This window comes from Nicotiana tomentosiformis, chromosome 7 (genome assembly GCF_000390325.3).
Source record: "Nicotiana tomentosiformis chromosome 7, ASM39032v3, whole genome shotgun sequence".
NCBI classification, from domain to species: Eukaryota; Viridiplantae; Streptophyta; class Magnoliopsida; order Solanales; family Solanaceae; genus Nicotiana; species Nicotiana tomentosiformis.
In genome coordinates, this window is record NC_090818.1 from 30,054,762 (window position 1) to 30,070,448 (window position 15,687).

Below are 15,687 nucleotides of genomic sequence, written 5' to 3' on the forward strand. Positions count from 1 at the left end.
GTATTTTTTTAAGTGAAGGGTAAAAAAGTTATTTAACTTTTAATGGATATTTTAGAAATTTAATTTATACTAAAGGTTTTCATGCTTATAATCTAGCATGATAAAAGGGAAAAACGCACTCACAAACACCTGCATCACACAAAGGAGGATACGTGATTTACAAGAACATACGCATACTTCCCTGTTCTGAGGCAAAGTGGATAATCAATATTATTCCCTTACAAAAAGAGGCAAACTTAGAATTAGTTCTTTGATCACGGCATGGTCAGTTGTTGAATACAAAAAACTCTAAACTTGCTTTGTGGACCATTTCCAATAGCATATCACAGTAAAGCTTACTTGGACACTACCAGTTGAAGTCCCTAATGCAAATGTCGGCAGTTAAAAACAAACGTTCAGCAGCTGCAACACCAAAATATTATACTTCCCTTCGCATATATATTGAGGATCCTCTACATGATAGTAACATGAAACTGAAAATCTAAGGTAGAAGTTACTAGGCATTACATTTCATGAATTGTAATGTCATACATCACAAATATCATGCTAAATTTCGAAATTTTGCAATATCTGATATTACAAGCCATAAGTTGGTTTTTCGAAGACTGAAAATCTTAAGCTTATTGTTCACCTTGGTCCGGACAAAATGGAAGGCAATACTGAACTGATAGTGATTTCCCTCTGTTGGTTGCCTGTCCCAACCTGAGGTACGTTTGTGAAATTGTAATCCAAGTTAGTTTCAACAGACACCAAACCTTCTAGCGCCTTAACCACCAATGTCATCGAAGGCTTCTTTGTGAAGTCTCCCTGTAGACACCATGCAGCAATGCTCATCATTTCTGTCACTGCTTCTTTGTGGAGCTGCATATCTTCATTGTTTTTGTCAACCATATCCATAAGCTGCTCTTGTTCTGCTTTTCTCCTAAAAACACTAACCAAATGGACATCTTCTTCATCAGCCTGGGACCAATCCAAATTCTTTCTCCCACAGAGCAGTTCTAAGAGCACAATTCCAAAGGCATACACATCAACTTTCTCAGTGATTACTGAGCTCAACCATTCAGGGGCTAAATACCCTCGTGTTCCTCTCATTCTAGTTACCACTTTGCTTTTGTTTTTCTCAATTAGTTTCGACAACCCAAAATCAGATATCTTAGCATTGAAATTTTGATCTAGAAGGATGTTTTGTGGTTTGATGTCCAAATGAATTATCTTCTGGTTGCATTCTTCATGAAGATAAGCTAACCCTTTGGCAATATCTGATATTATCCTTAGCCTTGTATGCCATGTAAGCCCATTAGCTGGATTTTTATGAGAAATAAACCTATCTAATGATCCATTTACCATGTGCTCATAGATCAAAAGCCTGTGGCTCTTTTCGGCACAAAATCCAATGAGTTTTACTAAATTGACGTGGTGAATGCCACCTACTATCTTTACTTCTGTTAAGAATGAATCCTTTCCTTGAGCTACACAATCCAAATGCTTCACAGCTATTTTGGTGCCATTACTGAGTGTTCCTTCATATACAGATCCAAATCCTCCTTCCCCGAGCTTTCTGCTGAAATTTTCTGTAATTACTTTCAAGTCATTGAAAGAGAATCGAGTTAGGATCCCCGGTAAGATTGTTGCTAGATCCAGAAGATCCCTGGCCTTGTCGTGCAGCGTCCTCTTTTTGAAAAGAACGAACCACACAGTGATACTTACAACTATTCCCACAAAAACTGCAAGAGTAGATGCTACTATCACTTTCAGAGGTCTTGATTGCTTTCGTCGAGAAATAATTGGTGACTGATACTGTGCCTTTAAGGAATTCTGCACCTTAAGAAAAACAGTCGTCTTGTCTCTCTCTGCCCAGTTGTCCATAAAAGAAAAGACTTCATTCAGTAATAAGCAGTTTTTTCTTGGTGTTCCAGACCAAACAACAGCTTTGCAAGAACAGTTGCTCAGACAGGCTGTTTTGCAATCTTCCAACTTTGTCCCCTCGAACCATATGCTTGAACTTGGTTTAAAGTTAGTCTCAAATGCAAAATATGTGGTCTCTTTGAGCTCTATTAGACTATGATATTGCAAAGAATTGCAAGAAATGGATGTTAGCTGTGAGCATCCTAGATCTGGGTTCCTATTTATTGGCCTGAAGAAGTTTCCTTCTACCGGACAATTACATTGCTTATCATTTGTACAAATGCTATATCTTCCACACACCATTGGATACCCACAGTTCCCTAAATCTGAAGACAAAACCTCAGATAACTCTTTCCAATCAAAGGCATCCGACTGGTACACCCTTATATGTCCATCAGGTCCAAGCTTTATGAATTGGGTTTCTGATGTATAAGGGTCTTGTAGAGCAGTAAAGGTTCGACCGTCAAAATCGTAATAAGGGCTACCTTGAGCGTCATACTGATTCAAAGCCGTATAATACTGAGGTGGATCAGTATCTATGGAAGTCACCAGACTTCCATTAAGAACAGTAAAAGAAAAAGACTGATTTGTTGAAGAAATGGTTGCTGTAAGCTTCCGCCCAGAAACCAACTTCTGCCCTGGAAGCAAACAGTCCGTTGGATGATCAAAAGATTGCCAAATTGCGCGTTTTCTCTTATCAAAGAGAACGATATTCCCTCTTTCTGTCAAGTTTAAGCCTGAAATAGATTTGCCAGTAGTATTAGTGGACCAAACAAGAGTACCATCAGAGTCTGCCAAGACTAAATTGCCATCTCGGCCTAGTTGCAACGTTGCATTGACTTTCACTGGATGGTTCCGATTAGCAGACCAAACTAAGTGGGGAAAATTTTTGATATCCTTGGGGAACAAGAGGATACCAAGAAAGCATTCTGTGGCATTGTAATTACAGCAGAAGCCACAGAGGAATCGTGGGCCGGCATTTCCACGCAGAAGTATGGGTGTCAAACTATAGAAGTCGTCAGTGGTGGAATTTATGAACAGATGAGACGGCCTGTTGATCCATAAAGAGGAAAGGCCGACAGTAGAATTTAATCGGCTGAAATCTATATTCCATGAAGATTGGGATATAGCAAAATCAGACAAACAGAAGAGGAGATAAATGAAGAGAAGGATAGCAAAATATTGTCTCTGTTTTGCTATCATTGCTACTCCCTCTGTGTTATAGTAATCCTTGTTGTTCCTTTTTGGGGATATGATCTCCTAACTATGTACAGTTCAAGAAAGAAAAAGAAAATCATACAGAATTCCAAAGTGATATCTCTAATTGTAATTTGCTCCATACATTAGTTTCTATTAGCTTGCTCAGTAGAAGAGCATCACATTCAATTTCTTCCATTCTGTTGACTTCCAACACTATTTTCAGCAGCCAACTTTGACTATAACAATGATTTCTCATTATACTTACAAAAATTTGACAGCGAATGAAGAGCGGTGACAAACCATTGAAGTTATAAATCCTCATAATTCCATTAGTTTTGGTTTCTCAATTTGCAGCGACAAGTAAATTGATATCACTTGTTTCATCAATGCCTGCTGTTATGATCAGGAGTGGAGCAGAAGCCGAGCTACGGGTTCGGTCGAACCTAGTAGCTTTTGCTCAAACAGTGTATTTTGTGTTACGAAATTCATTAAATATGTACAAATAGTAAATGTAAAACCAAGTCATTAACATTCGAAGTCATCGTTCTAAAATCCAAAATCCATAAAGTTAAAATCCTAGCTCCGCCTTTGTGATTTTCTTTGATATAGAGCTTCTCATTGTGTACGGTCGAGGAAAGAAAACTCTATAGTAAAATTCCTTCATCTTTGTCTCTTTCTCAGTCTTTGCCCGGTCAATACGAAGAGGGGCCTCACAAAAACTTATTCAGTGTGCTGTTATCTTCATAATTAAACTTTTGTTGACTTGTACACTCTGTCCAGAAGCTCAGTATTGACAAAGTATAATACTATAACAATTGACTTCTCATTTCATTTACTAAACTTTGAAACCCTCATGCTCCAGATTAGTGATGACAAAATGAATAAAAGAAACCAATTATCCTCCCATATTATTCATTAAAATATGGGTTGGATAATGAACTATTTAAAAACGGATCAAATATGGATAAGAACCATTTTATCCATTTAGAAAATGGATAAATAATGTATAACTAATATGTTTAACTTTTACGTTTGTAAAACTTCAAATTGGGGGTTCCTCAAGTTTGGAAAACTCAAAGTGATCATATTCAAAAAGACATACATAATATGGTATTATCCGTCGGTTAACCCATTTTTATCCGTATTAAATGTGGGTCGGGTCGGATAATTTATCCGTTTTTGTATTACCCGTCCCATATCCGACCCACCCGTTTGCCACTCTACTCCAGATGGCTATTACAAGTAAAGCATGATTATGGTTATTAATCAAAATAAACTTTGCACCCATTCAGCCTCTAAATCCTCAAATTACATTTCTACAGCAGATTGTAAACTGCTTAAAATGAACAACTTTGTGCCAATGCAGTTTTGCTTCAAAGCTAGCAAGAGACTTTTTAAACAGTGGAGCTGCATATTTAGCTTGAAAATGGATTTTTTTTCCAACCTATAAAAAATGATCTATAATATCACTTTTGGGATATCATTAGATACATGTAACTAAGTATTTTCTGTACCAACCAGCAGTTTTAACTACTTGAACCGAGTTAGAGCGCTAGTAGCATCAAATCTTCTTGTTTGCTCAGTCATTCCAATTGAGTATTGTACAAACTAATTCTCTGTTTACTTAATTTTCTAGTTATAATTTTTTTTACATCATATAAAAAAGAGAGAAGAGTGGGGAATCTCTCCTACGTTAGGCATGTACTTGACAAAGAAGGATCCAGTGATGAAGCATGCAACTATATGAAGGCAGAAAGAAGGGGTCTGAAACCTATTGCAGAAAAATCAGATGGAGAAAGGGGGAAAGGGAATGAAAATAAAAGGGAAAACACAGACTTACAAACACCTGCATGTACATAAAGGAGGATTAGTAATACCTCCTTGCTATGAGGCCATGTGGATGAACAATAATTCTTTTTCTCATAAAAAAGAGACAACCTTTGCATTAGTTCTTTGATTATGGCACGATCAGTTGTTCCATACAGCAAAATCTAAACTTGCTTTGTGGCTCTTTTCCGATAGCATATCAGAATAAAGCTTACTGGACACTACCAGTTGAAGTCCCTAATGCAAATGTCAGCACTTAGATCACACGTTCAGCCGCTGCAACACCACACTATTATATCTCCTATCGCATACGAATTGAGGAGCCTCTACATGATAGTAACATGAAGTTCAAAAATCTAATGCAGAAGTTACAAAAACAAAATTACATTTTGTAATATGGCAAATATTTTGACTAATGGAGTTCATCATATTTGCAAAGTAGACTTTGTTGGAAATATTCTTTGGGACCCAAAAATATTGAATTGTGTGGTGGATATCATTTGCACAAGTTGTATCTTTTCTTTTAAAACTCAGAGGCCAAGACTTTTTTGCATATAAAAGGAAAGGACATTAGTTCATTTTAAACACACCAACGAGACTTGAGTTTTCATTTATTGTTTCTTCCTTTACTCTTTTATTAAGAGTGTTTTGTATGAGAGTTGAGTATTGGGAAACACTTGTGTGAACCCTTTCTTTCTTTGGAGTAAGGGTGGCAAGTGGGCCGGTCCAGGATCGGGACCATGGACCAAACGGTCTTCTGGGCCTGAACCGGTTAGAACCGGCTAAGTGGGCTTGGTTCGGTCTTCTGGGCCGGTTCTTCACTTTAGGACCGCTAGGCTTGGGATCATTTAGGACCGGGACCGGACCGGTCTTGGCGGGCCCAAACGGTCCCAACGGTCAAAAAGAATTTAAAAAAAAATTATGCCCGTTTGGGCATTTAAAAAATAGTCGTTGGGTCTGACAAAATAGTCATTTACCCCTCCCCCCCACTCAGAGGCCAAGACTTTTTTGCATATAAAAGGAAAGGACATTAGTTCATTTTAAACACACCAACGAGACTTGAGTTTTCATTTATTGTTTCTTCCTTTACTCTTTTATTAAGAGTGTTTTGTATGAGAGTTGAGTATTGGGAAACACTTGTGTGAACCCTTTCTTTCTTTGGAGTAAGGGTGGCAAGTGGGCCGGTCCAGGATCGGGACCACGGACCAAACGGTCTTCTGGGCCTGAACCGGTTAGAACCGGCTAAGTGGGCTTGGTCCGGTCTTCTGGGCCGGTTCTTCACTTTAGGACCGCTAGGCTTGGGATCATTTAGGACCGGGACCGGACCGGTCTTGGCGGGCCCAAACGGTCCCAACGGTCAAAAAGAATTTAAAAAAAAATTATGCCCGTTTGGGCATTTAAAAAATAGTCGTTGGGTCTGACAAAATAGTCATTTACCCCTCCCCCCCACTCAGAGGCCAACTTTGTTTTAACCCCAAATGTTTTATAATTATACTTTTTTCCTATTTTCAACTATAAATATCCCCTCATTCTTTCATTTTTCTCACAAAATCATCTACCTCTCTCTAATTTTCTTCTATAATTGCTACTATTGCTTACTTTATTGTTACAATTTGTAAAAAAAAATGTGAAATTGGTAAATTGAAGTCTTCAACGACAATCAATTTTCAACAAGTTGTTCGTCAATTCGGTAAACTCGTTCCAACTCTCAATTTTTAATATTATAGTTTTGTTTGTTTTATTTATTTTCTATTATTTGATTAATTAATATGGCTTCCTTAAGGGAAAATTCAAGAGTAGCGAATCTAGTGTCCAATATGTTCCTCCTCCACTGCCCCCGGCTCCCCAACCCAAACCCCATATCCGTCCTACACCTGCTATTCTTGATAGTGATAATAGTTTATTACAATTTACTGAGAGTCAATTTTGCTATAATGTTGGAGCTGGTGAACAATTAGACCATGAATTATTGAATGCTCTTTATTCTAATCCAACTATTGATGAAAATGACGAGGAGGGAATAGATTTTGATGAAACTCAACCGGATGACGATACACCCACTAGTCCTGCTCCTGAAGTTAACCTAACTAGTGATAATCCAAATGATGCTCCGTTTAATACTCATGCTACCGGGGAATTAACACTGTTACTGGTGGTATTTTATATCATGATCCAAAAAACGATCGGGAAGAATTGACAAAAATGGTTATTGTTATGTGCTTACCCTATAGTTTTCCTTCTGACCCTAACTTTGTGCATTATATTAGAAAAAGTTTTAATCCTTCTTATAAAGGTTTTCCTCGCACAACTGTAAAGAGCGATATTTATAAATATAAACATGAATATGAACAATAATTGCGCTATTTATTTACACATATAAATTGTCGTGTTGCTATTATCACTGATATTGGTAGAAGTAGTAACGACTGTGATTACCTTACTGTTACTAGTCATTGGATTGATAAGGATTGGATAATGCAAAAGCGCATTATTGCTTATAAAATAATTAATTCACGTCACACATGGCAGTTTATTGCTAGCACAGTTACGTATATTTGTAGATATTTTTGCATTAGTGATAAAATAATGTCAGTTTCAATGGATAATCACTACTAGAAATCCGGTAAAAACCGACCAAAAAAACCGATTAAAGTTGGTCGGTAATGGACAATAACCGACCAAAACGCGACCATTTACGTGTGAACGGTATTTTAGGGGTCGGAAAGGAATACCGACCAAAGTTGGTCGGAAATTACCGACCGACCTTTTGGTCGGTCAATTAAATTCAAAAAACAAATATTGCAAAAAAAAAAACGACCAAAGTTGGTCGGTATTTTAATTATGTAATCAAAAGATTCACCATCTAGGAATCGAACCGGGGTCTGTATTGTGGCAGGATACTATTCTACCACTAGATCATATGTGCATTTTATTTTAAGACTGCCTTTTATTTGATTTATACTCTTTAATTGTATTTTCGCACGAAAATAACCGACCAAAGTTGGTCGGTTTTTTAAATGACCGGCCGAATTAACCGACCAATTTTGGTCGTTTTTTTTTAATATTAATTTTTATTTATTTTAATTAAAAAACCGATCAAAGTTGGTCGGTTTCTTGAAAAATAAATTTTGCGGGACTCAAAAATAGTTTCCCGCATTTTTGCGCAAAAGAAAACCGACCAAAGTTGGTCTTTTTTTGACCGACCAAAGTTGGTCGGTCGACCTTGGTCGGTTTTTGCCGAATTTCTAGTAGTGAATTCTATTAGTAACACAAATGTTGTAGCCTTGCTTACCACTACACTAAGTTCTGCATTTAGTAATATTTTTCATGTTAGAGGTATTTGTCATATTTACCATTTAATTGTGGGTAATGGTATGAGAATTTTAAATATTGAAATTGAAAAGATTAAAATGGCTCTTAACTGGCTTTTTTATTCAAACCGTAGAAGTAGACTTAGAGAATATTTTAAAAGATGGGATGAATTTGGCCTAAGAGAAAGAAAAGTTCCTAAACCTTGTCTAACTAGATGGAATTACATGTATGAAAGTTTAGTTGTTGCATATGAATATAGAAACCCCATAAACTCAACGTTTAATGCTCATGTAAGTGATGATGATGAGCACCTTACAAATGCGGATTGGGATAATGTTAAAATGCTTGTAGATTTTTTAGAAAAATTTTATATTGCTACAAATGAATTTTCTGGGCAATAATATCCTATTATTTCTAACTGTTTAGTTTATATTGCAGAACATGCAAATTTGTTTGCTCATTTTTCAGAGGGTGGGGAAATTTATAAACTTGCTATTAATTTTATGAGAAAAATATTTAAAAAATATTTGTTTCCCTATTCCCCCTATTTATGGTGTTGCTGCTTTGTTAAATCCTTGTATGAAATTAGGAGGTCCTCCATTTTGGTATGAAACTGTTTATAAAGGTTTAGCACTTGAAGATGCGGAGTTGTCTGAACTTTCGGAAGCAATAGCCTCAATTAGAATAAATGCTCAAACTATTTATAATGCTTATCAAGTTGCATTAGATCATGCTAGACCAAATATTCCAACTCCTTCTTCTTCTTATTCTCAATCATCCAAAAGAACTGTGGGAGTAAGAGCACTTAGTGCTTGGACGGGGTTTAGGGGTTCTCAAGGTTCTATTAGTAGTGATTTTTCACAATTAAATGAGTTTGAAGTTTATTTGTCACAGGGAACGATGGAAGGACAAAAAAAAAATACTTTCCGGTTCTTTCAAGGATGGCCTGAGACATTTTAACTATTCAAGCTTCAACAGTGGCATCGGAGAGCGCTTTCAGCCAAGCAAGACTTCAACTCGGTGATTATAGAGCGTCTGTGAGGGAGAGGTTGGAAAAATCAATACTTTTCAGAGATTGGATTCGTTCGGAAAGAAAAAAATTTGGACTTACTGAATCACAACTAGAGATAGACGAAGCTTACGAAGAAATGCTAGCTGAACTTGCGGAGGATTCTGCTTCGCCCGGAAGCGGTGATGACCAAGCTTCTTTTCCGCCACCACCAACGAAAATTCCTCCGGACCTTAATGGATTTATGAAGTTTGTAAGAGATACCATGTAACTTGTATGAACAAAAAATAGTATGTATTATGTAACTTGTATTTTGGCACATCTTGATGAGTTTCTTTTTCTTCTCAATAGTGGTATTAGCACCTTGTTGTGCTCATTCCATAAGGGGGAGGAAGAAGAAGAAAGATATTGGCATATTTTTTAATGATATAATAAAATTATAATGCAATGCTTTGAATATCTCTTTACAATATTTTTGTCTTTAAATTTGAATTAAAAAATTTAGGACACAATTCATAATAAAATTTACAAGGAATTGCCTTAGATATTTTTATTAACATCTTTTTTTCTCTAATTTTTATAAAATTTTAAAAATAAAAAAGTATCTATTGGACCCACTTAGCCCGTGGGTCGAGACCGTTTAGCCCGGGACCATTAGTTCGTGGGCTCCGTCCTAGGCCGGTTCCTACAAAAAGACCACCGGGACCGTTTGGCCCGTTTAAATTGGGACCGGCCCGGGACCATTTGGACCGATCCACTTAGGCTCGGGACCGGCCCACATGCCACCCTTACTTTGGAGTGATCTTGTGAGATTCTTCTCTTAGGGTATTTGGGATTAATTAAAGTATTTACTCTAATTTTATACTCTTGTTGGTATAGTAAAATTGTTGCTCTCCGCTGGTGTGCGTAGGCCACTTTGACCGAACCACGTTAAATTTGTGTCTTATTTATATGCTTTAATTGCCGTTAGTATCAACTTGCATTGTATTTGTTATTGTCATTATAATGTTGTTTGGCTAAATTCCGCACTACTCAGGTTCCCAATCCTAACAAATTGGTATCAGAGCCGGAACTAACCGGGTTTGTTTTAGTAGCCAATATGACTTTAACAAAGATTTATGTTGAGAAATTTGATCAAAGTGCAAATTTCGGAATGTGGCAACTAAAGATGGAAGCTATTCTAATTTATGATGGCTTAGATTTGGCGTTGCAGGGAACAGAGAAGAAGTCGGATAAAATGACGGATGAGAAGTTTGCCGTCATAGATAAAAGGGCAAAACCATATATCATTTTAAATCTCTCAAATGAGGTTTTACGTGAAGTTTCTGAAGAAAGTACAACCAAAGGCATGTGGGAAAATTGAAAACTTTATATATGAAAAGGACGATGGAAAATAGGCTTTACTTTAAGCAAAAGCTTTATACAATTCGTATGGGTAAATGTACCTCTATTCTCTCTCATCTTGACACATTTGATTCCATTCCTATGAATTTGAGTAATATAGATGCTGAAATTAAAGATGAGGATCAAGCCGTGTTACTGCTTTATTATCTATCCCTATCTTTTAAGCATATAAGGCATACTGCAAAGGATAATATCTCTTATAAGGATATTAAATTTATCTTAAAATCAAAAGAACAGATAGATAGTGATATTACTGGGGAAGCTAGTGGAACTCAAACGAAAGTTAGCTTGTTTGTTAGGAGAAAATCCGACTTCATATCCAGATACAATAATTTAGAGTGTCACTATTGTCATAAGAAATGTCACATTATCTCTGAATGCTATAAACTAAAAATAAAGAAAAGCATAAACAAAGAAAAAATGAGCACAAAAATACTGACACCGCCGAAGCTAGTGTAGCAACTGATGAGATTGAGGGAACTATATTTTTAGCAACTGAAACTAGTTTCAGATCAGATAATGAGTGGATTTTAGATTCCGGTTGTTCATATCATATGTGTCCTAGCAGGGACTTGTTTTCTACATATGATTCTGTTGCAGGTGGAGTTGTCCAACTGGGTAACAATGTTACTTGTAACGTTATTGGAAAAGGTACAATTCCGATCAGAATGCACTATGGTGTGGTGAGAACTCTCACCGATGTTAGATATGTTCCTGAGTTTGAAGAAAAATCTCATATCTTTGGGCACTTTAGAATCTCTTGGGTGCAAATTCACTGGTGAAGGTGGAGTTCTGAAAATTTTTCAAGGTGCTCTTATGATCATTAAAGCACACAGATCTGGTTCGTTGTATACTTTATTGGGATCCACTGTTATAGGCCCTACTACAGTTTCGAAATCAGACAACTTGTCTGATTTTGATGGCCTTAAATTTTGACATATGCCCATTCGGGATTTTGCGGAGAGGGTGGAGCAAATTTACTATATCAACCAATATTTTGTAATATGACAAATATTTTGGCAAATATGATAAATATTTTGGCTAATGGAGTCCATCTCACATAAGAATATTTGCAAAGTAGACTTTGTTGGTAATATTCTTTGGAACCCAAAAATATTGCATTGTGTGATGGATATCATTTGCTTTGTGGCTCTTTTCCGATAGCATATCAGAATAAAGCTTACTGGACACTACCAGTTGAAGTCCCTAATGCAAATGTCAGCACTTAGAACACACGTTCAGTAGCTGCAACACCACACTATTTTATCTCCTATCGCATACGAATTGAGGAGCCTCTACATGATAGTAACATGAAGTTCAAAAATCTAATGCAGAAGTTACAAAAACAATATTACATTTTGTAATATGGCCAATATTTTGACTAATGGAGTCCATCTCACGTAAGTATATTTGCAAAATAGACTTTGTTGGAAATATTCTTTGGGACTCAAAAATATTGAATTGTGCGGTGGATATCATTTGCACAAGTTGTATCTTTTCTTTTACAACTAAGAGGCCAAGACTTTTTTGCTTATAAAAGGAAAGGACATTAGTTCATTTTAAATACACCAACAAGGCTTGAGTCTTCATTTCTTGTTTCTTCCTTTACTCCTTTATTAAGAGTGTTTGTATGAGAGTTGAGTGTTGGGAAGCACTTGTGTGAACCCTTTCTTTGGAGTGATCTTGTGAGGTCATTCTCTTAGGGTATTTGGGATTAATTAGAGTATTTACTCTAATTTTGTACTTTCTTTTGTACTCTTGTTGGTATAGTGAAATTGCTCCTCTCCGCTTGTGGACGTAGGTCACTTTGACCGAATACGCACTGCCCAGATTCCCGATCCTAACACATTTCAAGAATTGTAATCTTATACACCATAAAACGTAATGCTTTGAAAATCTTGCAATATTGACATTACACAACCATAAATTGGTTCTTTCAAAGACTAAAAATCTTAAGCATATTGTTTACCTTGGTCCCGATAAAACTGAAGGAAATCTTGAACTGATAGTGGCTTCCCTCTGTTGGTTGCCTTCCCTAACTTCAGGTATGTTAGTGAAATTATAATCTAAGTCGGTTTCAACAGTCACCAAACCTTCCAGTACCTTAACCACCAATGACATGGAAGGCCTCTTGGAGAAATCGCCCTGTAAACACCATGCAGCGATGCTCATCATTTCTGTCACTGCTTCTTTGTGGAGCAGCATATCCTCGTCGTTTTTGTCCACCATATCCGTGAGCTGTTGTTGTTCCACTTTTCTCCTAAAGACACTTAGCAAATGGACATCTTCTTCATCAGCTTGGGACCAATCCAAATTCTTTCGCCCACAGAGAATTTCCAAGAGCACAATTCCAAAGGCATACACATCAACTTTCTCAGTGATTACCGAGCTCAACCATTCAGGGGCTAAATATCCTGGTGTTCCTCTCATTCTAGTCAAAACTTTGCTTTTGTCTTTCTCAATTAGCTTCGACAACCCAAAATCAGATATCTTAGCATTGAAATACTGATCTAGAAGGATGTTTTGTGGTTTAATGTCCAAATGAATTATCTTATGGCTGCAATCCTCATGTAGATAAGCTAATCCTTTGGCAATATCTGATATTATACTTTGCCTTGTCTTCCATGTAAGCCTATTTTCTTTCTTTTCATGAGAAATCCACCTATCCAACGATCCATTTACCATGTACTCATAGATCAGAAGCCTGTCGCTTTTCTCCGCACAAAATCCAATGAGCTTTACCAAATTGACATGGTGAATGCCACCAACTATGTTTACTTCTGTTAGAAATGAATCCTTTACTTGACCTAGATCATCCAGATGTTTCACAGCTATTTTGGTGCCATTACTCAGTGTTCCCTCATATACAGAGCCAAATCCTCCTTCCCCGAGCTTTTTGCTAAAATCTTCTGTAAGTATTTTCAGCTCATTGTAAGAGAATCGAGTTAGAATTCCCGGTAACAGTGGTTCTATATCCAGAAAATCCCCAACCTTGCTGGACTGTGACCTCTTTTTGAAAAGTATAAACCAAGTAGTGATACTTAAGATTATCCCCACGAGAGCTGCAAGAGTAGATCCTAGTATCACTTTGACAGGTCTTGATTGCTTTCCTCCAGAAATGATTGGTGACTGATTCTGCACCTTAAGAAACACTGTGGTCTTGTCTCTTCCCTCCCCGTTATCCATGATTGAGAATACTTCATTCAATAATAAACAGTTTTTCCTTCGAGTCCCATCCCAAACAACAGCTTTGCAAGAACAGTTACTCAGACAAGCCGTTTTGCAATCTTCCAACTTTATCCCCTCGAACCATATGCTTGAATTCAGTTGAAAGTTGACATCAAATGCAAAATATCTGGTGTCGCTGAGCTCTAGAAGACTATGGTACTGCAAAGAGTCGCAAGTTATGGGTGTCAACGCCGTACATCCAAGATCTGTTTTTCTACCGATAGATGGCCTGAAAAAGTTCCCTTCGTACGGACAATTACATTGCCCGTCACTTGTACATATGCTATATCTTCCACACACCATTGGGTACCCACAGTTTCCTACATCAGATTCAGATGTCCAAACATCAGATATCACTTTCCAATCAAGCTCATATATGTCAAATTGGTATAGCCGTAAATGTCCATTATGCTCAAGCTTCATGAACTGAGCAAAAGTAGACGCAAGACTAAGGGTGTGACCGTCAAAACTTAAACCAGTATCGTTCGTATAATCTGAAGCGTAGTAATACTGAGGTGGATTAGTATCTGTGTACGCCACAAGGCTTCCGTTGAGAATAGTAAGCGAAAAGAAACCTTGACTCCTATTGGATGCTGAAATGCTTGCTATAAGCTTCTGACCGGAAACCAAATCCTGACCTGAAAGCAAAGAATCCGTTGGATGATCAAACGACTGCCAAATTGCGCGATTTCTCTTATCAAAGAGCACGAGATTTCCCATCTCTGTCAAGTTTAAGCCTGAAACAGGTTTTCCAGTTGTATTAGTGGACCAAACAAGAGTACCATCAGAGTCTGCCAGGACCAAATTACCATCTCGGCCTAGTTGTAAGGTTGCATTGGCTTTCACTGGATGGTTTCGGTTAGCAGACCAAACTAACTGGGGGTAAAGTATAGTATATTTTTTCTCAATAGCGGTGCTGTTGTAGAGTACTAAGAGGGTACCAAGAAGGCATCCTGTGACTTCGTAATTGCAGACGAAGCCACAGAGGAACTGAGAGCCAGAATCTTTTCCACTCAGAAGGATGGGTGTAATGGCGGAGAAGTCTGTGGTGGAATAATTACGATTAACGTAAGGATTATTGATCCAGAAAGTGGGAACTCTGGCGGTGGAATTCCAAAGACTGACATTGATATTCCACGATTGTTTGGATATAGCGAACTGAGACGAAGAGAAAATGAGATAAACGAAGAGAATGACAGGAATATTCAGTCTCCATTCTGCAATCATTGCTTTCTAAACGAAGCCAAAAGCAAGTCTAGTGCTTGCTGTTGTGCTTTTTTTGGGGATATGACCTTTTTGTTGGGTACAGTTGCAGAAAAAAAAAATATACAGAAGTCCAAAGTGATTTCTGCAATTGTATTTTTGCTCCATAAGTCAGTTTCTATTAGAGTGGGTCTCTTTTTCAATCTTTGCTCAGTAGAAGGCGCATCACATTTAATTTCTTCCATTCTGTTGACCTCCAATCAGCAGCCAACTTTGACTATAACAATGATTTCTCAATTTATTTACTAAAGTTTGAAAGCGAATCATGTTCGTAGATCCGTTCTACGAGTAAAGCATGAATATAATATGGGACACTACGACTTCCAGACACAATATTCTGTGCTTTGAAAAATGAAAATACTTTATTAAGATTTTGCATCTTCCTAGTTGCTGCAGGTTCTGGGCATTTCATTCAATTATTATATCTCAAAGTTTAGCTTCATCTTGTTATACTAAAAAAAAAAGTTCCTTATGACTTAATGCCTTAATATTTGATTCACAAACTGTGTAAAAGTGAATATTGAATCTCAAATTATTAT

The 15,687-nt window shown here is 37.1% G+C and overlaps 2 protein-coding genes across 2 annotated transcripts; both read right to left on the reverse strand.

Moving 5' to 3' along the window:
- Window positions 1-308: 308 nt before the first annotated feature.
- On the reverse strand, window positions 309-3,366 carry LOC104100422 (G-type lectin S-receptor-like serine/threonine-protein kinase SD2-5). The gene has a single exon (XM_009607645.4). The coding sequence runs from the start codon at window positions 3,106-3,108 to the stop codon at window positions 628-630; it is 2,481 nt and encodes an 826-aa protein (XP_009605940.1). The 5' UTR covers window positions 3,109-3,366; the 3' UTR covers window positions 309-627.
- Window positions 3,367-12,113: 8,747 nt separating this feature from the next.
- Window positions 12,114-15,269, reverse strand: LOC104100413 (G-type lectin S-receptor-like serine/threonine-protein kinase SD2-5). The gene is made up of 2 exons (XM_070181421.1): window positions 12,627-15,269; window positions 12,114-12,497 (listed from the first exon to the last, which is right to left on the reverse strand). Exons 1-2 carry the CDS (start codon window positions 15,110-15,112, stop codon window positions 12,263-12,265), a joined length of 2,721 nt encoding a protein of 906 aa, XP_070037522.1. The 5' UTR covers window positions 15,113-15,269; the 3' UTR covers window positions 12,114-12,262.
- Window positions 15,270-15,687: the final 418 nt, after the last annotated feature.